Source organism: Phycodurus eques, chromosome 16, assembly GCF_024500275.1.
Source record: "Phycodurus eques isolate BA_2022a chromosome 16, UOR_Pequ_1.1, whole genome shotgun sequence".
Lineage (NCBI taxonomy): Eukaryota > Metazoa > Chordata > Actinopteri > Syngnathiformes > Syngnathidae > Phycodurus > Phycodurus eques.
Genome location: NC_084540.1, coordinates 17,728,670 through 17,754,812, shown reverse-complemented (window position 1 = coordinate 17,754,812; position 26,143 = coordinate 17,728,670). Strand labels below are relative to the sequence as shown.

Here is a 26,143-nt window from a genome sequence, read left to right as displayed (position 1 = left end):
CTATCCTCCGAGAAGCTACAACGATCAACAGAAATATCCTAGTGGACCCACCTTGTGTTCACTTGACAAAAGTGGCTCTGGCTCAGCTAGCTGATCATGTGTAAGGGGTGGTTATTATGTAAATAAATTAGCACTCTTTTGTAGTGCAGGAGGAGCGATTCCTCAGACACATTTTCAAAAACAAGCAGATCAAAAATATTTACATGGTTGTTTAATTTCCCACTTGAAGGGTGGTCAGGCACGCCAAAGACCAACTACTTACATAATAGCACGTAAATAGTCGATTTGACAAAATACGTGCCCTCTAAACAGTCTGGGAAGGCATGTTCCATTTGTGATAAACCCCCTCTCTGGGTCCAACATCAGTGAGCATATACATATAACCTCCCACAGACAATCCAGCTCTGCAGCACACGGTGTGGTCCGTTCACAGAGCCGAGGATTACGGCAGATTATCGCGACTCCAGCGCAGAGGGCCGGTCGCCGAATTTACAGAACCACAGGTGTCGGCCGCGAGCTGACACCTGCTCAATTCCACGGGACACAGATTTATTAAATGTGCTAAACCAGAGGGGATTATCGGAGCCGGAACATGGCTGGCAGACGGCCGCCACCTAGCAACCTTTTAATCTATTAATGCTTGATATACACCTGGATTTAGTGGTCCAGATGAGACACACTGTTTTTACACAACTGGCTTTTATGTAAGGAAATTGCCCTGAAGCCCAAGGGGCAGCCACTACCTACAAAGACTTTCTACGGCCTGCTAAATGGCAACTATGTTATCGCTACTCAAGGAATATTGCGAAATTCAAGTCTTCACACTGCCTCAAATGTTATCTTCCACCTTTGTATCTGATACAGTAGCTGTATCCAAAAATTACAAAGATAAGCAGTGCAATGCTGAGGCCAAATAATCCTTAAGATATCTGTCTGACTGTGACTGATTTAATAAAAAAATAAAATAAAAAAATCATGATGCGCCAGGCAATATTGTTCCATTATAGTCCTGTATGACGTGGTAATTACAAACTGCCACACACGACCTCTGTCACAAACTGTTTCATCTGCAGCGTCTGGTGGGTCACTGCCTCACTTAGCCCCCAATTAGAGTAGACTGTAACAGCAGAAGGTAGAAATAATCGATTTAAGTGTTTAAACTTTGTTAATGAATTGATTCCAGAAGTCCTGACTGCAGTTTGGCACACCTTTACCCTCTTTCCACCGCACAAAACCTAAAAAAGCTGGTACTACAAGGTACTATTTCTTGCACCTGATCAACTGGGGTTCTCAGGGCATTGAATTCATCGCAACTGCATTGCATTCGCTTTCATGCCCTGGGAATGAAATGTCCTGAATGAACGAGAAGCTTCACAGACATCAACTGGGGTTCCAAGTGTGCCGAGCAGATACCCTAAGAGTGACGTAAACCACTGTCGGTTTGGTTTGAATTGGTTGAACAAATTCATCATCGACCCGTCCATCCATCCATCCATTTTCTGAGCCTCTTCTCCTCACTAGGGTCGCGGGCGTGCTGGAGCCTATCCCAGCTATCATCGGGCAGGAGGCGGGGTACACCCTGAACTGGTTGCCAGCCAATCACAGGGCACATACAACGAACAACCATTCGCACTCACAGTCACACCTACGGGCAATTTAGAGTCTCCAATTAATGCATGTTTTTTGGGCTGTGGGAGGAAACCAGAGTGCCCGGAGAAAACCAACGCAGGCACGGGGAGAACATGCAAACTCCACACATATCATCATGAGAACCCCGGTCCTCAGAACTGTGAGGCTGACGCTCTAACCAGTCGGCCACCGTGCCGCCCATCGACGCATCATTTTGAATAAACAAGCTAGTAATTCCTGTGTGTGACGGGATAGCAGAGATCTTGATGCGAAGGTTTTCCTGTCACAAAGATGACAAGTCTGTTATCAGGGCCTGATGTAGCTAGCGACATGCATGCATCCATTTTTTTGGGGTGCCATTTGCTGCTTGTCCTCACGAGGGTGATGGGTGAGGTGCATTCCATTCCAGCTGACTCTGGGCAAGAGGCTGGGTGTACACGGCGGTCTCGTCGTCAGTCAATCGCAATTTGAAATGTGGGACGAAGCCGGAGAACACAGAGAAAACCCACGTAAGCACGTAGAGAACATGAAAACTCATCACAGGAAGCCCTGAGCCGAGATTCAAACCCAGAACCTCTCAACTGTGATGCACACGTGCTAATCACTTGCCCTCCATGCTGCAGCTGGTGACATCTATAATTTTTCAAAAATGCCCTGCAGTAATATTGTTTGACGCCAATTGACAGTAAAATGATTGATGTGACTTTTCTAATGTATTGAAATGGTTTTCGTCCACCATTCCTTGTCACCTATGAAGGATTAACAATGTCTCAGTGGATTGCTTTATAATGGAACGCGAGGTCGCAGCCACTCTGAGCTGTCGCGTGAAGCGCTGCGGGACACAGACATCCACTTCCCGACGACACAACCTGACTTTTGCCGGGAATGATGGAAAAGGTCACCTGGCGCCTGACTCCTTTATCGAGTGCATTGTGGTTGTCTCCCAGAGAATATTCGAGAATAGCGTTGAACTGCCTTCGCCGCCACCAAGAGCTTAAGCGCTCATGGATCGCAACGTTAGCGTTTAGCGCTTGTTTCGGCGGCTCGGTCCGAGTCCAACTGCCCCCGAGGGGCGGCGCTCAAGAGCGGCTGCCAACGTGGCCTTTGGATGGAGTTGGGTTGCCAGGTCATGATGACAGATGGCTTCAAGACATGGCGCTGAATATATTATGCAAAATGAAGACCTGGGGGATGTGACAACAAAGAGAAAGCCAGAGAATGGCCACTTCCATTTTTCCTGCATTGGCTGGCAAGTCCCAGTGTAGGAAATTGTAAAGCAAAGGCATTCTTACTTGATTTTATATAGGAACACAATATATGCAAAAGCCACCATTATATTTTTATACGGCTTCAATGACCATATAATGTATATTATATACAAAGATAGACAGAGTACGAATTAGGCATCATTCAAACGAGGGTTCGGGTTTTGCTCAAATGGAGAACAGTAATGCCAGACGTTTTGAGAATTGCTTTCAAATTCCTGCGTCGATAAATAATGCCTTTGCTCCATCACTGAGAAAAGAACTCTTGCTGGTTTTGAATGCTGTTAAGTAACCAAGTTGAGTCATATCGGTACTTTACATCAGCGGTCCCCAATCATTTTGCCAGCACGGAACCGTTCATACAAGTACACATTTGTCGCGGACTTCGCTTCTCAGCACTTCACCAAGAGCATTTAGAAATAAAAATCTCTGAGATTCAGGGAAGCAAGAAGCCAACTGTTTTCTTAACAGTATATGCTACTCAAAACAGTTCAGGGGAGTAGCTGGCATCCAAAAGGTCAAATCAGCAGTTGGCTTTTCAGCACTGCAGCTGTCGAGCACTCTTTAAAATGTCATGGATTATTTCCGAGGGCCTGATTGATCGAGGCCTCGCTACCTGAGTGCATCTTGAGAATGTCTATTTCCCTCACCGCTGCTCCACAGGGGACAACACGCACCATGTCGCCTGGTGCCGCTGTCTAACCTTTAACAGAATACTGTTTTAATTCAAATGTGCCTACGATAAAACCCTTGTGTGTCAATTCCCGAGGGCCATGTGGAAGTCGTGATTCCCCACACCCTGCTGTGTTTACACCCGCCGTTTGGAATTCAGAAGGAGAGCCACTCTTTGTTTAATGAGCAACCAGAGCCACTCTTTGTTTAATGAGCAACCATTTTCCAGTATGTCCTCCTCCTCCTCCTCGTCTCCAAAACAGATGGATCGTCGTCTGACATGCCTTTGTAGTTTCCCACCACACACAGACAAATGACTAGCTGAGCAACACAAATGCTCGTGAGTGTGTGTCGTTCATTGGACTTTGTGTTGGTAGGAATGGATGGAGGAGCAGATGAAGGCGGCATCCTGCTGAATTGAATGAGTTGGATTTTTAGCTGCTCCGACCGGCCTTCCTCGAACGCGGAAGCGAGCACTTTTTAGCGAACCAATTACGGCCAGCGGTGTGCATATGCGTGAAGCAAACGAGTCCACTGAAGGTGGACTGCTGACTTCCACCAGCGACACCCCGGCCTCTCGCCCTCAGCCAACAAGCCCACACAAGCACGAAAAGCACGCGTGTATTTTAAGGATATAGTGAGTCCCTCTCTGCAGGCTTTTCTTTTCAAGCAGACTGAGAAAAGAAAACATGAAGACACAACGAGAGACAGGAGAGACGAGTGTGACTCATCCACAGCTACCAGCGTGTTACTGTGACTCTGCTCCTCCTCATCTATTTCCAGGTTCACTACAATAGAATAAAGTTATCTGCTTTCCTAGATTCCCGTCTCCTGTAGATTTTTATCAGTCACTGCCATGTAACTAGCGAGGTAGCAGCTGACTAACTATTCCATCTATCTCGCTAGATCCCTATCTACTGCAGGATGTATAATTCACAACAATGTATCCATCTATGTTGCTAGCTAGCAGCTAACTAGCTGACGAGTGTAGATATGGGAATTCAGTCCATCCATCCATCCATCCATTTTCTGAGCCGCTTCTCCTCACTAGGGTCGCGGGCGTGCTGGAGCCTATCCCAGCTGTCATCGGGCAGGAGGCGGGGTACACCCTGAACTGGTTGCCAGCCAATCGCAGGGCACATACAAACAAACAACTAGTCGCACTCACAGTCACACCTACGGGCAATTTAGAGTCTCCAATTAATGCATGTTTTTTGGGATGTGGGAGGAAACCGGAGTGCCCGGAGAAAACCCACGCAGGCACGGGGAGAACATGCAAACTCCACACAGGCGGGACCGGGGATTGAACCCGGGTCCTCAGAACTGTGAGGCTGACGCTCTAACCAGTCGTCCACCGTGCCGCCATTTGGGAATTCATTAAAATATAAATATATGTATAAATATAAAATACTGTATATCCCTTTACACATTTTATTGTTCCTTCTATCAACTCAGTTTATCATTCGCGCGCACACACACGTACACAATAATAATATGTACTGTACATTTTATAATTCACTCCAATGTAACAAATCCATCCATCCATCCAGTCATCAATCTCCATATCCTCTTTCCTCATATGAATGGATGCCACATTGAGTCCAATCAACAAGCAAAACACCCACTAATAAGCAGCCTATGCATCAAATTTGTCATACGACCATTACTCGGCAACAACAGATAAGTATGCACGGTAACGCAGGGCGCAAATAAGCCTTGCCCAGCGTGCTGCCGAGTGAGGAAGCGTTCAAGGTTGATTTGACAGCGAAAATGGTCCACTTACAGCGTCACGCCCGCATCTGTCCTCTCATTTGTTAGCTGTGTGGGCGAACTAAAGGCAGTCAAACATGTTGATGGATTGCCTCCAAGTGTGTTTATTTGGCCGTTTTGTTCGTCGGCAATCGCATCGTCACCAAGCAAACAATACATCAGTACACATTTTTACATTTAGCAATTTCCAAAATGTGCATCCTTGACGATTTGTTGCATCCTATATATGACCATTACGCACATGCATAAGCAACATTATCGTTTAGCATTCAATATTCAATCACCCTTTCCCTCACAATTCACTGTCTTCACAATGCAGTTGCTACAAACGTGTTTTGGCACTGATGTAAAAATAAGGAAATACTTTCACTTCCATATGATATGAAATATTAGCAACATTAGCTGTTAGCTCAAAGTTTGTCCAATATTTACTCGCCATTTGCTTCACAATCGTTCACTCTGTTTTGTCAATGAGGACAAAAAAAAAAAAGACATTTTAGCGATTAGCTGTTACCATTTAGCGTACGCTCCGTCACAAACACACTAACCATTCACCCACAATTCACAAATGCTACACTATGTTAACACTGTAGTCTCTACAAATGTGTTTTGGCACTGACGTGAAGTATTAGCAACATTAGCAGTTAGCATTTATCTTACTAACCCCATAATCACAAGGGCTCCACTGTGTTTACAATATAGTCGCGACATATGTCTGTTTTGGCACTGTAGCAAAAAAAAAAAAAAAAAAAAGATTAAAGTTAGTTTAAAAAAAAGTTAATTTTAACAAACTCAACATGACCTGTTAGAATATAACTGTCTATGCAATATTTATTGAGCATTTCCTTCACAAAAAGGGTGCCACAGTGTTCACAATGAAGATGCTCCGTACAGTATGTCTGTTTTAGAACTGACTTGGTAAAAATAAATTCTTTCATGATAAAATACTGTAAATTAGCGAGATTATCTATTAGCATTTAGTTTACCGTGTGCCCCCAAAAAAAGAAAACTTTTGAGATTCCTGTATATGATATATACCTGTATTAGCGTTTAGCTAATTCTCATCCCAGTATTCACTTGCCATTTGCCCCAAATTTACACAATTTACACTATTTCAGTTTTGGCACAGAGTTGGATAAAAGGGAACTTTTCACACTCCCAATTAAGATGATTTTAACATGGCTCATCGTGTCGAAAAATACCGTACGTGTTAGCTGCCCCATGGCTAAGCGCTAAAACATGATGCTGAAGGTAACACTTGTTAACGGCTAACATTACATCAATCTGGATGATCGTTGTTTGGTTTAGGCACAAAATATTACAAGTATTAAAATGTTTGCTCTATACATTATGAATTTGAATTTATAAAAACGTGAAAAATGAGCTTAAAAAGATGCTGTATGTTGCTCCTGTGCAAGGGTGACAAGGGACTTTAAAATTATATCGAGCCATTTGCTACATTAAGATGATAAATTCTAGATGAAAGCGTTTTTATGTTATGCCTACCAGGAATTAAAAGCTCCGTGTAATTACAATCCCTGTTGCAAACTCTTCCTGGCCTCCCCGGAGATGAAATGTAACAATTAGCATAACTGTACTCCATTATTAGAGTACAATTCCCATAAGCTTTAATAGACAGGAGAATCCCATTAGTAGGACTAGACTAACAACTCCGAAACACTGGCAGCTTTGAGTCTTTAGCGAGGTACAGGCGGGATGGTCCGTGTGTATTGTCCTCAAAAACTGTCCTCGCGGCGGGCTAGTTAACGGACCGCGTTTGTCCGATGACTCGGTCTGTCTGTCGTGTTCGTTCTTCTGTCACTCACTGCCCCTACCCCACCCCTAACAGCCTCCATTTCTTTTCTTATTTTCTTTCAAAACACTAGAATTCTTCTCCGCCTCAGAAATGTTCCATAATTCATGTGCCTCTTCTGTTTCCACTTGGCATCACCTCGCACCAGACGCACGCCGTCTGTTGTCCAAGGCGTCTGGAAAAGTCGACTGCGCCAAATGAAGCAAGGAGATGTTTAAATCAAATAGTTAAAAGGTGTATTTTTATTTTATTTTTTTCAGCTTTGAATGGTACTCGTGACTCGTCTGCGCTTGCTTGCGGGCTTCCATTGTGAATGGTCAAGTGAGTAGCCTGTGACCTAAGAGATACAATACAATTTTTCAGTTTCAGTTTTATGGTACTGCAAGGAACCACAAATACCAGTCGGAACAAGACACAACAATGGAGGAGGACTGAGATCCCCTGTATTTACTTCTTGGCCGTTGCCATAAAGTAAAGCGCTCTGCCTGGCACGCAGAAGCGCCTCTTTATCACCCTTGGGCTATGTCCACGTGAACAACTTTGACCCCCTTTAAAAAATCTTCACGATGATGTTTCAACTATCAACCTGAAGACACATGCACAGTGTGCGACAAAGCGACAGGTGGCGCTACAGCCACAAAGCCAATTGTAGCCTGAGGAAATCCTTTTCTGGATAAGGCACAATAGTGACGATGGTCAATCAAAAAAAAGTGAATCTGTTGTTAACTGATAGTGAAGTCACTCCCTCAACGTCACAGTTGAATGTAAAGTTAATAAAATAAATAATATTTTATAATGAATGCAGAGCAGTGCTTTAATTGTGGCATTAAAGTGTTATTATTATTATTATTTTTAAAAACACTGCGCCCAAGAAAAACAACCAATCAAAGACAGACGTGGCTGACGAGGTGTGATTAGTAGGCTCGAAGCACTCACGGGTACATTCATAGCGGGTGCTTTAAGATACGAGTGTGTCGACTTGTGAATTTTTCGAGATATGAGCCATTGTTTGGCCAATTATTTTTTTTTGCTTTGACTTGCAAGTACAGAGGTGAGATATGAGCGCTGTATGGTGGCAGTGAACTCAACTTTACTCACAATAAGCAGAACTTTGGCAAATAGTAATATTTTTTTTTTTTTTAAAAAGGCTTCGTGCTGTTTATTGCCACTCTCAGTTGAAGTTTACTGTCAAACAAAGACAATTACACTTTGTATATTTAAAAGAATCACATAGCTAACCTTTCAGTCTGCTAGCTTAATGCTAAGTAGCATACATGTTGTAGCGCTATAACCCTTTGAGCAACAAATTGAATATAAACAGTGCAGCAACACATGAAGACAGACATAACAATACTCAGTCTTTTTTTATATTTTATATTTTTTATCCTCTGCGAAGAACGACTAACATTAGTGCTGTAATGATGAGCTGGGAAGAGTTGCGATGTCGATGAAGATGAAGACGATATCCGTCTGTCACTTTGATACGGCCCATTTAATTGTCACTACTTATGTTTTTATAAAATATAATATTACGGAGTGCTATTTTCCTCATTAAAACACGGATTACAACATTTTTGTTGTTGTTTTTTTGGGGGGGGGGGGGGGGGCTGGAACGGAAACTGTTTTGAGTTAGTTACGCATGTGGTCTTGGAACGAATTTAACTGGTATCTCCAGACACCACTGTATTCTAATTGTGCGCGCATGTTAGTGAGGGGCGTGGCTTTGGTCAGAGACTGGATGGGGAGGGCGGGATTAGTCAACTGAGGCTACATTCAAATCTTGGTAGCATTTTAACAATGCAAACTCTCCCTTTGTGTTTCCGTTGTCCCCCCCATAGAAAATTCCAACAAAACCCAAAGTATTCAGGAACAGCAAAATGAAAAGAAAAAAAAATGTTTGGGGTGGACGTATGGCAACCAGAGGCTGGAAAGTGAAACGAAGCTCAATGAAATAGCGAGAAGCAAGGCTGGTTCTGTTAATCTCATTACGCCGAGAGACCCGAGGCTCCTCTGGCCCTATTTTTAGCAGCTTGGCAGAGAGAGAAAGGCTGGCCTTCGTTTGTGCGCTTCTTATGCAACTGAGTGGTAAACGCCGCCGCCAATCAAACGGGGGCCCTCGTGTCAAATGGAGGGGGGGGGGAAAGACTATTGCCAAGGCGATGTGTAAAAACAAGAGCTTTCCACCTTCTCTCAAGTGTTAAGCTTCCCTATATATATGTATATGTATATACATATATATACATACATATATATATATATGTATGTATATATATGTATATATAGGCACACCTCCCGGGATGAAAACTGCAATTAAGAGTCCAGACACACTATGCCATCGCATATAAAATTATGTAATATACGTTAACGATGTTTCCCAATGTGTCTTTTGAGTGGTCACCTTGCTAAAAAAAAAAGAGAAAAAAAATGAGGAGAGAGAAGCTTCACACGTTTGGAGAGGACTCAATTTTGATCCTCTCACCACAACAAAAGCTCTCATTTCCCACAAGTAATCACACAATCAGCCCCGGGACACACACTCATGCACACGACACTGCGTGAACACACACGCTCACACAAAGCGAGAGGGAACTCAGACTGCGGGAGTTAATTACCTCCACCAAGGAGGTTCTGTTTTCACCAGCGTGGGTTCACTCTGACATCCACCCTCGCTTGAGGATTTACAGAACAGAAACCCAAGACACAGAGAGTGGAGTAATATGTGCCGACAGTGAATGGAATCAGGCAGTGTTTTGAAGTAGTGGACAATTAAATTACATTCAATGATTTTTATTAATTTAAAATATATGTATAGATCAATTTTGAATTCATGATTAATTAAAAAAATATTTGTATTTATGTTATCTTTTTTTTTTACAAATTTTTGTTTACAAAAATATTAGTGATTTAAAAAAAATAAATCGATTAAAATATATCAAATGAATGACAAATTAAAATTAAAAATGCATTACATTTCATTTTAAAAATGACATTAAAAAATAAAGTACCACTGGTAGTATAGCGCCATTTGCGGTAACACTGTGCCGTGTGTGTACAGACTTGCTGCTGCCTTTCAAGCAGAAGGTGTGGGTTCGATTCCACAAACTGCAAGCCTAGATAAAAATCCCAAACAAATCACACGACTCCCTGTGGTGACCCCCTGACAGGGAAACACTTAAAGTCACTTCTACATTCAAATAAATACAGTAATTATTTATTCAAATTGCTGTCAAATCTTCTGAGGTCTGATTAAAATTGTGTCACAAATTTGTCCTTATAAGGTGAAAAGCTGTCATGTCAAACTAATCCCTAATCGGCAGTAATTAAATTCAATCAACATGGAAAATGTTGACATGCTTCTTATTTGTTGAATCCTATCAGATCCGTTGATAATTTGTTGAGTTTATGTCGGATTTTAATGGCTAAACGTCAATAAGAACAAAAGGAAGAAGAGGAATTGCTACTCCAATGGCCCCCATGCGGCACGTTTGACCCCTCTGCCCTTTGACATCGTGGATACAGAGCATAGATGTGTGACTGTGAGCGAGTGTGACCTACAAGAGACAGGTTGTGCTCACACATGGACGCTGGCGCGCTCGTTGGCCTCCTCAACACTCGCCCAAAGCGCCTTTCGTGCATCGTGGAAAATTCTTGTGACGGCTGCAGGTGGACAATTTTATTCCATTGCGCACACACGGGACTACTTTGTCTATTTTTTGTTTCCATTTTCCTTCTGACTTTGACAGGAAGCTGCATACATTCCTCAGATGACGTAAAAAAAAAGAACTAACCATGAACCGTACATTCAAGAACTTTAGTGTGGGTATTGCTTATAATCACGGCGTTTGTTTCGAATTTGAAGTCGGAAAAGTGTGGCGTGCCCTCTCCAGGTCGGGATGAGATCCTGCACCAAGTGGAGGAGTTCAAGTATCTTGGGGTCTTGTTCAGGAGTGACGGAAGAATGGTACGGGAGATCGACAGGCGGATCGATGCAGCGTCTGCAGTGATGCAGACTTTATATTGGTCCGTTGTGGTAAAGAAGAAGCTAAGCTGAAAGGCGAAGCTCTCAATTTAGCGGTCGATCTACGTTCCTACCCTCACCTATGGTCACGAGCTGTGGCTGAAATGAGCTTCCTCCGCAGGGTGTCCGGCTTCTCCTTGGAGATAGGGTGAGAAGCTCGGTCATCCGGGAGGATCTCAGAGTAGACCCGCTGCTCCTCCCTACTGTGAGGAGCCAGATGAGGTGGCTGGGCTGCCTCCCGGACGCCTCCCGGGTGAAGTGTTCCGGGCACGTCCCACCGGGAGGAGACCCCGGGGACGACCCAGGACACGCTGGAGAGACTATGTCTCTCGGCTGGCCTGGGAACGCCTCGGCATCCTGCCGGAAGAGCTGGATGTAGTGGCTGGGGAGAGGGAAGTCTGGGCGTCCCTGCTAAAGCTACTGCCCCCGCGACCATTAGCGCGGTATGACAGTAGAAAATGGATGGCTGGAAGGATGGACGGTTTCAACACCCCAAAATTTTGGTTGCATCCGCGGAGGATGTGGGTGTTTTACCATCTGCAAGGTTTCAACACACACACTTTTTGTCACTTTCCGTGAGTATGTGGGTGTTTCAACACCTACGCTTTTCCTGGTGAAAGGTTTCAACATCCACACTTTTGGTACACCCTTAGGGGATGTGGATGTTTCAACACCCACATTTTTCCAATGCCAGGTTTTAACACCCATACTTTTTGTTGCACTCTCAGGGATGTGGAGGCGTCAACACCCACACTTTTCCCAGTGAAAGGGTTCTTTTCATTGCACTTGCGAGACCTGTGGGTGTTTTGACACCCCCGCTTTTCCCGCTGTTGAAATTAATACCTTTGACAAATCAAAGCTGAGCATTATTATCTTTGTAAAGACAAAATGTTTGACACAGCTCTTTAGGCGTACCTAATAAAGTGTCCCGTGGGTATTTTCAACTGCCAAAGTTTCATTTTAATGCAGTGACCAATTGTCTGACATTTGAATTCCAAAATGAACATATCACTGCCGAGGCACCAAAAAATAAATAAATAAAAAAAGAGCAGGAGGTGGATGTTTTCGGTAGCGAAGGTTGAGATACACTTCATGCTCCAATCGCTTCCAGATGTTCCAGCGCAGGAAGCCTGACCTCCCCTGAAATTAAGCTGGGAGCTGCGGTGACGTCCGGGCTCTCCGCCTCAGCATCATCATTTCCTCCTACATTTTTCCACTTGCGCTCATTTGCCCATCATCTCCTGCGACGTTGTTGATATGCTCCGTCTCTTCGACATGTGGAGTAAAAGCATCGGGACGGTGAAAACGGAAGAAAATACAGAACCATAGCTGTAACAGCTTCCACTCTCTGATGACTATCTCAGTTCTAGTTTGTCCTGTGGCGCTAAACTTCAATTGTTAAATGAATACCTGCGGCGCTAAACTCCAATTGTTAAATGAATACCTGTCTGATAGTGTCAATCCAAACGGAGCACTGTTATCCCCGCCAAGGCACAATACGCAGTGAAGTGAATCAAACAAGCTCCTATTAGTAATCATTTCCATCCTTCATCTCAGTCGAGGCACACCAACAATGGGGAACTACAACGTTGTATTTGAAATTAAAATTTAGATGCAAAAAAAGCATAAACAATAAGAGTATGATTCACACGGTGGACAGAAAATGAACAAATGTGTGGACAAAGCCGTGTGTGATTGGATTGGGCCACACGCAAGTCTGCCACTATCAGCGCCATCTGTGCCCATTCTCTGAAGACTCCAGCGAGCTCATTTTGGGATGCGACATCCACGCTCGTGTGTGTACAGTACAGCTGAATGTGTCTCGGCCACCTCCGAAAATGAAATATCTCATATATGACTGTCATTTGAAAGGTAGCTTCCAATATTAATGTCTCTGAAATGTAATGCGGAATTCCACAGGATAACATTTGACGTGAATACAATCATGGCCTTGAATAAGACAAAATGGAAAGATCTCATGCATGTTTTTGTGAGTTTTCTTCGTGTTTTCCGGCTTCCTCACACATGCCAAAACCCTTGCAATTTAGCTTGATTGAAGACTTAATTGTCCATAGGGTTTAACGTGAGCATTAACCCTTGTTTGTCTATATGCGGCTTGATGGATAACATTTTTGCATTCAAGCAAAAAGTGCTACTCACTGTCATTTTGTGACTCTCAACACTGGCGACACGAGTGTGGTCTGTACATGCCGTCCTTTAATCTGGCATCTGGAGAGAGTCATTTGATCCCACCGCTCCGCTCGCCTCTCCCCTGACATCGCTCAAATTAGTGTGACAGGACGCGCTGCTCGACAGGTGTACGTCGTTTGTTCTTTCCGCTCTGCTGATTCTGTGTGTGCGTGTGTGCGCTCGACAGCGTGTTTGTCAGCCTCAGTCTCTCAAACGCATCCTCAGTCAGACAGGAAGCAGCCCAGAGCGCGTTCCGGCTAGGACGTTCCCCCTCGGTGGAACACATCTGACACGTAGGCTACGTTGACACGACAACATCCATCCATCCATCTTCGACTGCTTATCCTGTTCTAGGTCACGGTTGGAGTTGGAGTGTATCTCAGGTGACATTTTGGGCGAAAGGCGGGTAGCACCCTGGACTGGTCATCAGTCAATTGCAGGGCACATATTGAAAAACAAGCAGTCACACTTGCAATCATAACTGTGGACAATGTTTAGGCTTTAACAAACCTGACATGCATGTTTTGGGAATGTGGGAGGTAGCCCACGTAAGGATGGCTACAAGATGCAAACTCTGCACAGAAAGGCCGCAGCTGCAGGGATTCGAAACCAGAATCTCAGAAGTGCGAGGCGGAAGTACCAGACATATTTACCACCATTCTACCCTATATGATAATCTGGTTTAAAAAAAAAAAAAAAAAAGGGATTTTTTTTTTAACTTTAGTGCGTAAAAACATTAATGCAAAAATGTCAAAAAACACTGTAATGTGCATGCCAGGCCACTAGTTGGCGATGTCACTTTGTAAAATAGCTTATTTTGCCAAACAATTCCACAAAACCACTGCAAACTGCAACCACAACAATTCAGCATTGTGTTGAATTAATGTCTAAAATTTGAATTTGTGATACAGATCTTCTTTCGAGTATCATTAGGTGCACCTAATAAAGTGTCCTATATGTATATTCAACTCTCAAAACTGCAATTGTGCACGTTTTTCAATTGCTTTTGCATGATTAAAGTGTGGCTAAATGCCTGGTATGTGAACTACAAAATCAACATGCCACATGACAATCCGTTCACAAAGGTGCTATGCAAGATTAAAATAAATGCCGGAAAACGCTGCACTATGCATGCTAGCCTATAAGTTGGATGTTTGTCATCCAGGGTCTCAAACTGGAGCCTATTTTGACCCCAAGGCGGATGATATGATGGGCTACTTTCAGCTGGACAGCAAAAGTGCGTAAAGTGTTCCGTAAAGCATTCTAAAATATGTCTCTTGAATACGAGCCGCTGATGATAGCTCTATGACGTGATCAATGCCGTGTTGCCGTGAGCGAGAACAAAGCTCGTGCGGAAGAATCTGCAGCAAGCAAGCGGGCGAAGCTGCAAAGCAGAGAGGAGATGCGATCAATGCAAGTCACCCAGATGATGACAAAGAGCGAAGCAATCACACTGAGTCCCCTTTTTCTTGAACACAAAAGGAGCCGGTCGAGTTGCGTTACAGGATAGTTCTGTTGCACAATGCATTGTTCTGTTGCATTACAACATAAGGAGCGCAATGGATTTGAACACATGAAACCGTATAATACAGATTGGTGGAGTTATTACGCCGAAGCAAACACAACAGGGAGGCTTGTGTGGCCGAGGAACAGGTGGCTTTCGCTTGTGAATTTTTTATGCTTTTGTTTCCTCTCGCCGGGATTGTCGCCCAGTCGCACCTCTCCAGCACAATGACACAAAAAAATATTACTTTACAGGCCTCCTGCTTTTACAATATATCATTAAGTCATGGGGAGGAGAACCTTTTTTTTTTTTTTTTTTTTTTATATGCCTAAATCTATGAAAAACAATATGATCAAATTAAAGGGGCCCTATTATGGGGAATGGACTTTAACTGCTTGAATACAAACATTTGGGTCTCTGGAGTACCTTCCCAGCAATCATGTGTGAAATTAAACGACCAAGTAAATCCTTTGTGAGACACCCAATTCTGAAAAAAGTGTCTGTGGGTGAGCAGTCTGCATTTGCTTCATTGGATATGGTTTATTTATCCAGTAGTGGACGCATTTGCAGTCTGGACACGGTGGGGTGAACATTTTCTGCTCTGGAGGGAATCTCAAAAGTCTCCAGGAGTCTCAGATAAAACCACAAAAAGTCATGACATTTGTTTCTCGTCACGTTTCATGAAAAAAAAAAAAAAAAAAAAAAAAGGTTTCTAGAGGAGTTTGTTAAAGTTGATAAGTTGGCAAAACTGAGTACAGATCAGCACTGTCGCAGCTGCTAATCGCTAACATTTAGTTTGGGTTTTACTGTTGCAGTTTTTCTAAGCATATTATTCCCTTGGGCATGGCTCGCCAGTTGACATTGGAACAGCGTTGCAAAATTGCTGCCTGCCAAGAAACTTTTCTGTCCTCGACTGCAGTTCAGCACCAGTTTGAGAAGATTTATGGTCGTCAAACTGCTCCAATCCATGGTAAGTTTCTTGAAACAGGATTTTGATAAATTGCGCAGCAGCAGGTCTGCTACTATCACCGCTGATTAAAACACTGAACTACTAGAGGAGGCATTCGCGCAAAGCCAGGGAAAGTCTATCCGCTGAGCTGCACTGACACTTCGGAAAGTGAAAGCTTTACCCGTGTCGACTTCAAATTGTTCAAAGGCTTTGAGCAGAAGAATTTGATGCTCAACAACCTGAAGTGTAAATTGTAATATGCATTGGAGGAGTGTGGACAGACATAAAGGTTTTCATACCGGTGCTGAACTGCAGTCGGGGATGGAAAAACCTTCTCGCCAGGTGGCAAATTTGCAATGCTATCCCAATGTAAATTGGCGAGCCATGAGCTTACAAAAACTGCAAAGCCTAAGCTGTCAAATGTTGACTGCCTCATGTCTGAATGATACGTGAAAACAAAATAGAGTCATACAACAGAATATCTTTGCATTCAAGTAAACCAGCCCAGATTTCACACTGAGTAAGTCAATTTGTGACTAAATTGAGACAAGATGTTGTCCAACTCACTGAATTAGCGTGTTGTGTAGCATTATAGTCTCGGAACATTCATTTGAACACGAATGATTATGCTCACAAACAAACATCAGAGTCACGTTTGTTCATCTTGGCAATGTTGATGAGGAATTCCAACTTTGAGAGGTCTGACGCACTTTTTCTGGGCGTAGGTGGGAAATTTCCAGGTGGCAAAAGTATTTTCACTCTGTACTTCAGACGAAGCACAGATAGTTGTGTAGAAAAAGACTCTGGTCAAAGTAGAAGTGCTGATTCAACTCCTGTACTTAAGTACAAACGTAAAAAGTAAAAAAAAAAAATTATTTTTACTGTGATTTATTGTATATAAAATATCTGTTTACTAAAGTTTAAAAATACTAATACGGACAATTTTTTAACTCCATCGGCTGGTCATTTTTCAGTCCGTCGTATATGGTGTCGCATTTGCAAAAGTTGGAAAAAGCAACCAGCCTATTTTGACAAAGTAAGGAGTAGAAAGTACAGCTATCAGTTTTTAAATGTCGGAATTTCAATTAAAAAGTCTTCTGAAAGAAACAAAATTCAAATAGAGTACAGATACCTGAAAATGTGCTTTTGCAATAGCAAGAGATTTGCACTCGGTTACATCCCACCACTGGAGTTTCCTGGAAGGCACCACAAGCAGACAGAACAGATTCAGGAGCAGATACGCGAGCGTCACAAAGGCCACCGGCTTAGTGGTCACGCGTGGCATCTGAGGCGAGACGGGCTCAGTGAGCTCAGAGCAAACACAAAAGGCGGACCTTGGACGCCAGCCGCACGTCTCCCCTGTCGGCAAACAAACACGCTCGCACTTGACGTCTCTGCCATGTGCCAGAGCTCCGAATTCCCGGCCTTCCGGAAGCTAATTAGCGCAGAGCGGGAATTCGCGCGGTGCACTCCGCGTCGTCGACAGATGGTTGCGCGGTCACAAATGAGTTGTATTTGCCGGGGTGGTTTTCCTGAACGCTCTCTCAGTGAGACTCGTGCTCCTCGGCGTCGATTAAAGTATAAATCAACAACGAAATGCCATGCTCGTGCTAATTAACTGTAGCTCATTATGAGCTAAATGATGATGGCAGCTGGCCCGTGAGGCAGGCAAAGAGCAGCTTTACTGGAGAGAGTGAAAGCGCTTCAGCGCTGTTATTAAAGGGGACATATTTTGGAAAATGGACTTTAATTGTTTGTCTACAAATAGTTGGGTCTGCCTATTTCCTAATACAGTGGTGCCTTGACTCAAAACATTAGTATCTCAAATCATCGCTCCCCATTGGAATGAATGTAAATGACGTGAATCCATTGCAGCCTCTCAAAAATAACCACAATATTTATTGCAGTGTTTTTTCATAAGAAAAACAGCACTATTATATTTTACTTTTCAAATGCATAAAGTAATGACAATTACGTGGAATATAAACATTAGTTTCTGCCACATTTTTTGCTCCAATTCAATTGACATTGTGTTGCTCCTTCTGGGGCGTGCATCTTGACCACCTGGGGGCAGTAGTGAGTTGCAGTAATATTAGTCGTTTTTCACTTCACCGCCAACATACCGCGCTCGTACTTGGAAATTCTGCCCGGAAGTCAGACGGGAAAAAATGGGCCGAACGACAGCTCGTATTTCCTAAACCCCGTAACCTTGTACCTCAAAGCACGACCGTATGTGACTGTGAGCGAGCCGTGTTTGACGACGTCCCTCAATAACTCAGCAGCACCCCCCTTACTGGTGTGTTGCCTGTTTCTTTAAATGGCGACGGAAAACCCGCTAACTTTGAGACAAAACACTTACACCAAAACCTTTTTAACTGAAATGAACTAACATTCATTTCATTCTGAAAAACATTGTTAAGTCTCCTATAATTCTTGATCATTGGGGTATTTTGATGAAAGCATGTAACAGAAATGCTATTAAGGCACCTGGGAACTGTTTTAAATCACTCAAGAAAGTGCACTATAAGACCCCTTTAAGCAAGAAGATGTCACTTTACAAGACCTGGTGCGAATTATAATTATTCATATTTACTTTTTCACCGTTATGAGAAGGCAAACTTATGACTATTGACAAATTATCGCACTGAGCCTTCCAAGTCGCCTATTTTTGGGGCCTAAATGAGATCTATTCCACAAGTGCGGAAAAAAGGGGGTAACCATGGCAACAGAACGGCACGGGGAAGACTTGTGTTCGCCGTCACTCATTGAGGTTCGCCTTTGGAAGTTCCCGCAGCGCGGAGGCCACGGGACACGGTGACTGATGCGCTTGTATTAGCATATTCTGGCGAGAGTGTCGAACAAAAGACGCCAGTGGGGCGAAGACGGTAAGACATGCAGGATGGAGGGGGGCTTCCATTTTGTCAAAGATGATTATTCCCTTTCCACCAAAAACAAACCACGTAATCCCACTTGTTTGCAACGTTGCTTCGAGGTCGCTCTCGGCTTTCGCCTCAACCATGTCCCAAACTATTCCATCAGCGCCTTTCAAGCTGATGGATTCTCTTCAAGCTCGAGATGAGGTCTCGACCGACTCAGAGCGAGTGATTGAACCGGCTTCATTTCTCGCCACAGGCGAGGTCGTCCGACGGGTCGATCGGCAGCCGACCAATTTAAGAGCAAATCATTTCCTGGTTGTTTGTTTATATGTGCCCTGCGATCTTCTGTTCAGCTTATCCTCACTAGGGTTGTGGGCGTGCTGGAGTGGATCCCAGCAATCTGCGGGCGAGGGGCGGGGTACACCCTGAACTGGTCGCCAGCCGATCCCAGTACTCAGATTCATATATTCTTTAATCCTCTGCAGAGAATGACTAATATTTGTGCCGTACTGATGAGCTGCGTGAGGTGTCGAGACGTCTAAATGAACAGTATATCCGTCTATGTTTTATACTGCCTCCAGGTGGCCAAGCCAGACACAATGGCCATTCAATTGATGCCGTGTGACAAAAACTGTTTAACTGTATTTAATTATGTCATTGTTGTATGTTTTCCTAAAGTGCAATACTATGGGGTGCTATTTTTCCTCGTTAAAATACACATAACAATTAACGATTAAGGGCATTTCCATTCATTTCAATGACAAAGGCTGATTTGAGATAAGAGTGTTTTGCCGTGCAGGTGTGATCACGGAACAAAATACAAATATCTCAAGGCACCGCGGAAGTCGTTTGTTTGCAACATTGAAGGATGCCGTGATAGGCATGTGTGATTCTATTTTTGTCGAAATGGCGCTATTCGGCTTTTGCGTTTGAACTCTTCAGGTATACAGTATATCACATATATTTGATACATAATGCTGAGATGTTCAATAAGTCCCCTTCAGAGCACCTTGTTTGTACAAAAAGAGAATGCAAGATGTAAAAATGAATATTTTGGTACTGATCTCTTCTTTTTTGGAACGTGCATCATCAAAGGGTTCTCTTCCAATGCAAATAGTTACAATTTAACAGTTTGAATTGTTACGCTATAAAAACCCCAATGACCCATGCCTTCCATAATAATGTAATTTTCCAAATAAACGGCAATTCCGACCAAGCACATTAAATATTTCACTGCTCCCACGGCAGCGATGTAACCCAAATTTGAATGCAAGTTGTAACGCAGCACAGTCTATCACTAAAAGAAATACTAAAGACATAATTACAGTAAATAGCTGTTTGAAAAAGACGACTAAGCCATTGATATACTGTAATGCAAACACAATCCAATGAAAAGGAGTAAATACGCCGCGAAGTGAGCGCACCTTCTTGTACCGCGTGAAGATGTATTCTTACGCTGTCCGGAACCTCGAAATGTCGTATGTCGGTACCGTCGTAAACCGAGTACCCCATGTATTTTATTTTATTTTTTTTACTACCTGTCCACAACCTACCCAAAATGGCTCATAATCATCTTTTAGGTCCCGACAGACCAGTTGAGAATGACTGCATTATATCCTAGTATGGCCAGTCTTACGATGTAAGGGAGTACAAATGCATTGTTACTGTACTTAATTACAATTTTGACATAGTTAGTGTGTTAGTGTTACGTTTGCTGAGCGTACCTGTAGGGTAGTTTTCCTAATCCTGTATGTGACCTACTTAAAACACATTCACTGCCATTCACGGTTTTAGAAGTTAAATATCCATGTTAACTGGGAGGGCTGGCAGTGAATGAGTTTAAGTGCATTTTTTGTCACATTAAAAACGCCTCCACACAGAAGCGTTAGCGCCCAATGAAACGTGGTTATAAGATCGGAACTGTCCTTTTTTTTCTTCTCCTGCCTGTCTTCCGCCATATCTCCGACACGACAGCGTATTCCCTGTCGGCCCAATGCCATCGGAACAGAAGTGCCAGCAGACTTGCCCGGAGCAGCTTCTCCATCCGGCTCGCCTCGAGCGATGCGGGCGGAGCTGCCGGATGCGCAGAGCTCCCGATAAAGAGATGAGGAGATGAGGCATCCAGCTCCCAGCGCTCTGTGGACGTGAGCGAAGAGGCAGCGTGTACGCTCTTTGTAATATGTGGAAAAAGAATGAATAGCGCATAAACACGACGGAAATCCCTTTGGCCTCCCACCGATAAGGACATTGAAAAAAAAAAAGGATAAAAACAAGGCGCATGGCGGTCCATACAGGCTGAGGGTCAGACGCTAACCTGTGTGCAGCCCACTCGTAAACGCAAACGCACACACTGACTCTTACCACTATAACATTCAGCTGCCAGCCTCCATTCCTACAGCACAAACACCCACACAAACACACAAAAACCCGAGCCAGTTTAATGTGCTTGTAGGAATCAAATTATCTCCATCTCTCTCACTGTGCGTGCCGCCCACAGAAGGAGAAAGGCAGGCGCTCGGTCCCGGCGGATGGGAGATTGGACCACCCCGCAGCGCGTCCCGGGGACGCCAACGCAAATCGGACTCTTCTTCAATCTACCTCCTGCCGGGGGGCTGACCCGAGCGACGTCGCAGGGAAATAAAAAAACAAATCAGGACAGCGGAGAAGGAAGACGGACCCTAATGGCCCTTTAGAGACCCTCCGGCCCGACTCGCAAGGATTTGATATTGGCCTAATAATCATGCTGGTTCAGAGGAAGGGAGCACGCTGACGGGATGTAAACAAAGGCAGTGGCTATTTTTACAGCTGGTATCTATTTTCTCTAGGCTATTTTTACAACTACTTTGCCTAAAGTCTAACCTTCTGTCAGGGCTTCACGGGATCTGAGATCAGGTCTTACACTTTCAATCTTCTGGCACTTTTGGACCTTCACGATTGTTTCTTTTCAGTAATTAACAACAACCGTCCTTCGTACAATAAAAAACAACAAAAATGAAGAAATAATCCACAGTCAAGAAAATCCAATTGCACCCTCTCGCTCGTTATTCACAAAAACAGTCACCTTGCACAATAGAAATAAACCACTTGCAATTTTTCATGCTCAAAGAAGTGTGTGTGTTTATATACGTTCAATCGCGTCCAAACTTGGGGTTGTAAAGACTAGTCCACTAGTCGACTAGTCGACGTTACTACTACACAATGACGTTCAGAGAATGGCGTCGACTAGTGGCTGATTACGTGATTCTGGTTTGAGGAAAAGGTCCGTGATTATTTGCCAACACTGCAAATTCCCACCATGGGAGACCCGCTGCTGTTGCGGGCCCAGAACGAGGACAAGTTTCACCGTTTGGCCAAGTTGTGCAAACGTTACCTGGCTGTCCCAGCGGCAAACACGCCGAGCGGGATAATTGCTTTCTCTGGCTGGAAATAATAATCAAGTTACATCACCCAGCCCACGTCAGTGCACTTGTGTTCGAACGTGAACGTTCTGCGTAAATTTGGTGTGTGAGCTATCCGTTGTCGGTGAATGTAGAATATTGCCAAGCAATCCCTCCTCCTCTGATTCTTTAAAAGGACGGTACTGTACAGAAAAAATATCGATGAGTAAAACACAACTCAAAGCTCAGAGCATACTTGGTCATGCACGGGCAATATTTCTCCTATAATTAATGCACTGGCTTCTCTCATCAGTTATTCACGCTAAAAACCACCGTGCACAATAGAAATAAACACGACAACTAGAAATAAAGCAGAAAGTCCGGAAAGCCGTAGTAAGTTGTTAACATTTAGCACAATTATCATTATTTGTCGGTGCATTTCTGCTGTTTGGCCAATGTTAAGGGAAATCACAGCGACACTTGTTGCTGTGGCGCGTGCTTGAAAGCCTGCAAAATTTACTTGTACTATTTATCAAATCAAATGTTTCGATTGCAATGAATTGAAATTGCAGCCTCCGTAGTTTCGGCGGGTGTGACCGTCTCCTCCATGCTCCTTGGCGAGTGTTCTCATTTTGTATTTGTGGGTTTGGCGAGTTCGTCCTGTTTAATAAGCAGCTGAAAGTGCATCACGACTTTTCTCCTTTTTTTTTTTTTTTTTTTTTTCTTCTTTCCACTTCACTCGACCAGTGGCAGGCGTATGTGAAGCACGCTTCAGAAGTCGGGACACTTGGAATTCAAGGTACAACACTTAATAAGACCAGTCACGCGGGTGCTGTAAAGATAGACTACAGAAGATAAAACACAGCTCCTTTAATGTTGCCAGTGCATTAAACTAAAAGCATCAATCGTCATCTGGGGACTACTGGATATCTGACACACTGTCAGAAATAGAGTTAGCAATAGTTCACTTCTGTGCTTGTAAACTGGTAGCTTTATTGGACAATCAATCAAAGAGAGGAGGGGGAACAGAAGCGGAAGCTTTTGAGGGTAGCGTCACATTATTGACAGGCCTAAAGGTGCAATGATGTCAACTTTGACAGTCAGCTCTGCACAACAAGTTTACATCCGTCAGGCCAAAAAAAGCAGCAGCTGCTGCGTTCAAGAGGATAAATGGAGCTGCCAGTCGTGTGAGCGCCAAGTAATCCCATCAAAAAACTCCATTGTTCCATGACTCACACTGGGATAAAATGCAGTTAATCTAATCGACTTGATTAACACGCGTTGTGTAATTCCATCTCAGTGTGTTTTGCGAGCTGACAGTTTTTTGGTTTTTTTTGGGTGGGCGAGGGTGGGGGTGGTGGGGGTGGGGGGGGTCCATATAGCTTGCTGCGACGTTTGCATTATTTCCCTGTCGTCTCTGAAGCGAGAGCAGCCGTCGTGTGACACTTTGACGCCAGAACGAAAGCATCGGCGTGACAGTCCGGCTCCAGCTCCGCCGCCTAACTTTGTCACATGCGTTTACCGTACCCGAGGGTCCGTTCCGGGCCGGCTCGGAACGCTGCCGAAAACCCTTCAGGCGACGCCGCCTTCCAGACCTCTGGGAAATTGCAGTCCCGCGATTCGAACAAAAAGTCAGTTCAAGTTAGATTACAACACAAGCGCACCAGTGATGTGGAAAATGGAAAAGAAAGTGTGATGACAACCATAGAACAGGAAATGGAACTTATTGCGACGTAGGAAAGCCGTAAACGTGTTCGAGCTTGTCGTTACAATCTTGCTGGAGTACCCAGAAAGAAAACACACGCGAGCACGGGGAGAACACGCAAATGCCACAGAGGAAGCCTAGATTCAAACCGAGAACCGCGGAACAATGAGGCAGATATGATAACCACCACCACCACCATGCCTTAAATACACCACAGAAACACTTTATCATTTCAAACTCATCTTACATTACCCTTAATAACAAAAGGCTGGCAAAGGATTTGATTTAGGGGGGAAAAAAATGCATCAGTGCGCATGTACAAGAACATGCAACGAAGACTCTCTGCAACTTCCACTGACAACCCAGGCTAAACTTGGTTCCTCCCAGACATACAAAGCTTGTCTCTCAGTCGAGATGTATCACTTCAACATACTTTCTTGACACTGGTTACCGTCCTATTGAGATGGACGAAGAGCACAACAACAACAAAAACGGTGTGCCACGGGAAATTATCCACTTTCACTTTAATCGGTCCGAAAATTACTTATTTACGACAAATAATGTATCTTTGTTTCACCTATCTACGCCAGCGACGTATAGTGACAGGCAAAACAATGTAATGCTTTTCCACTAGATGGCAGAAGGAGAGGGCACTTGATTAACCTGTGGATTCACTTTTTCTGCCAATTTTATTTGGGTGACGTGCCGTGAGATTTTATTTTATTTTTTTAAAGTAAAATATGTGCCCTGACTCAATAGAAGTTGGGAAACACTGAATTAGTATACTACATTCCTATTCATTGGCATCCTAGTGTGTTTTAGAATAGCACAAAAAAAACACAAATAGGTGGGGTTTTTTCAGCATAAGTTAGACAGGAAAAAACAAAAAATGTAACAAGGTGAATTTGTAAATACTGGAGTAAATTGTATTGTTTTCAGTGCCTTTAAGTGATTTTTGTACAGCTTTCTTCTGAGTGGGCGGATCTCACCTGACAATCCGCAGGCACTATTAAGCAGCATCAACATCCCCACACCACCCGAAATCAAAATAATAATAATAATAATAAGAAGAAAATAATCGTATAATGAAAAAATAAACCCACGCGTCCCTCTGCCTCACGGAGATGCAGGATTACTGCGTTATTTACATATTAAAAAAAAAAAAAAAAAAAGCAGTCCACCCACCCACCCACTCTTCTCTCCTTCTTTTTCCACCCCCTTCCTTTCCTTTCCTTTCGCTCGGCACTTTTACGCAAACGCCCCCCCCAATATCACTGTGCCTTTCTCTTACCGTCTATTGCCGACACAGTTCCCGATGGACGCGTGCGTGGTGCCGTGGAAGGACGAGGGCCAGGACATGCGCGACTTCTTGAGGCCGGGCCGGTCGCTCGTGTCCACGGCGTCCGAGCGCTCCATGTGTCGCTGGTGGTGGCGGCGGTCGGTGTCGGAGTAGCCGCGGTGCTTGATCTTGATGGGGGTGCGCGGCTGCCTCCAGAGGTGCTGCGGGGGCTTCAGGGTCGCCTGGCCTTCGCGGGGCACCGGCAGCGAGAGGGACAGGCTCTTCTTGGAGCACGGCGTGGGCGCTTCCATCATAGGGGGGGGGGGGGGAATAAAAAAATTTAAAAAAGAAAAGAAGAGTAGAATAAGAATTGATTTGGGCACTGAACGCGTGGCTAATATGGCTCTCTTCTATGTCTCATGTCGCTGCACTTGAGCGCAAAGTCCACACACGACTACAGAACATGGGAAGGAATAATAAATCACAGTGCTTCCGAAAATCAGAATGAATCTCATGGTGGTCACTTAGTTGTTGTTTTTTCTCATGTCTCGGAGGGTCCAGCATTCAGGTGACGAGGTGCAGCTTCTCCTGAACTTTGACGCCTCCTCTTGTTTCATGGCGCGCCAGCAGGATCGGGGTTGATGGAGAACCGATTGCTTTCTTCGCGAGCCACTTATTGCGAGACGCTCGCCGGGAGATAAGAGGAGAGGGGACGGGGTGCGGCGTTATTGCTCATCCAAAGAAATTCCAAGAAATTCCCAGCAAGCTACGACGCGGAGCCGCCGGATGCGCCCCGGCGGCGCAGGGAAGCCTCCCGAGATTCCTCCATGGAAAGACGTGGAGATGAACGCACTTTCATCCCTCCTGCACGCGCCACATTGCACTTCTTCCTCACCATCCGGGCGCCCCTTTTTCTTCACATCCAACCCAGAGAGAAAAAAAAAAGAAAAAAAAAGGAGGTTCTTCTTCAGTGTGGTTCCATCACTCCCTCGTCCTCATCCTCACTGCTGGAGTTCTCCGACAGTATTTGCTTCCTCTCCTCTCTCTCTCTCCCTCCCTGTCTGCTGGCCTTCGTGGTGGTTGGTTGGTTGGTTGC

At 44.2% G+C, this 26,143-nt stretch overlaps 1 protein-coding gene across 1 annotated transcript in view; it reads right to left on the bottom strand.

Moving 5' to 3' along the window:
- Positions 1–25,361, bottom strand: part of pde4a (phosphodiesterase 4A, cAMP-specific) — a 55,541-nt gene extending 30,180 nt beyond the window's left edge. The window contains exon 1 of the mRNA XM_061701369.1: positions 25,060–25,361. Coding sequence (XP_061557353.1) covers positions 25,060–25,361 — 302 coding nt within the window. The remainder of the gene's footprint in view (positions 1–25,059) is intronic.
- Between the last annotated feature and the right edge of the window lie 782 nt (positions 25,362–26,143).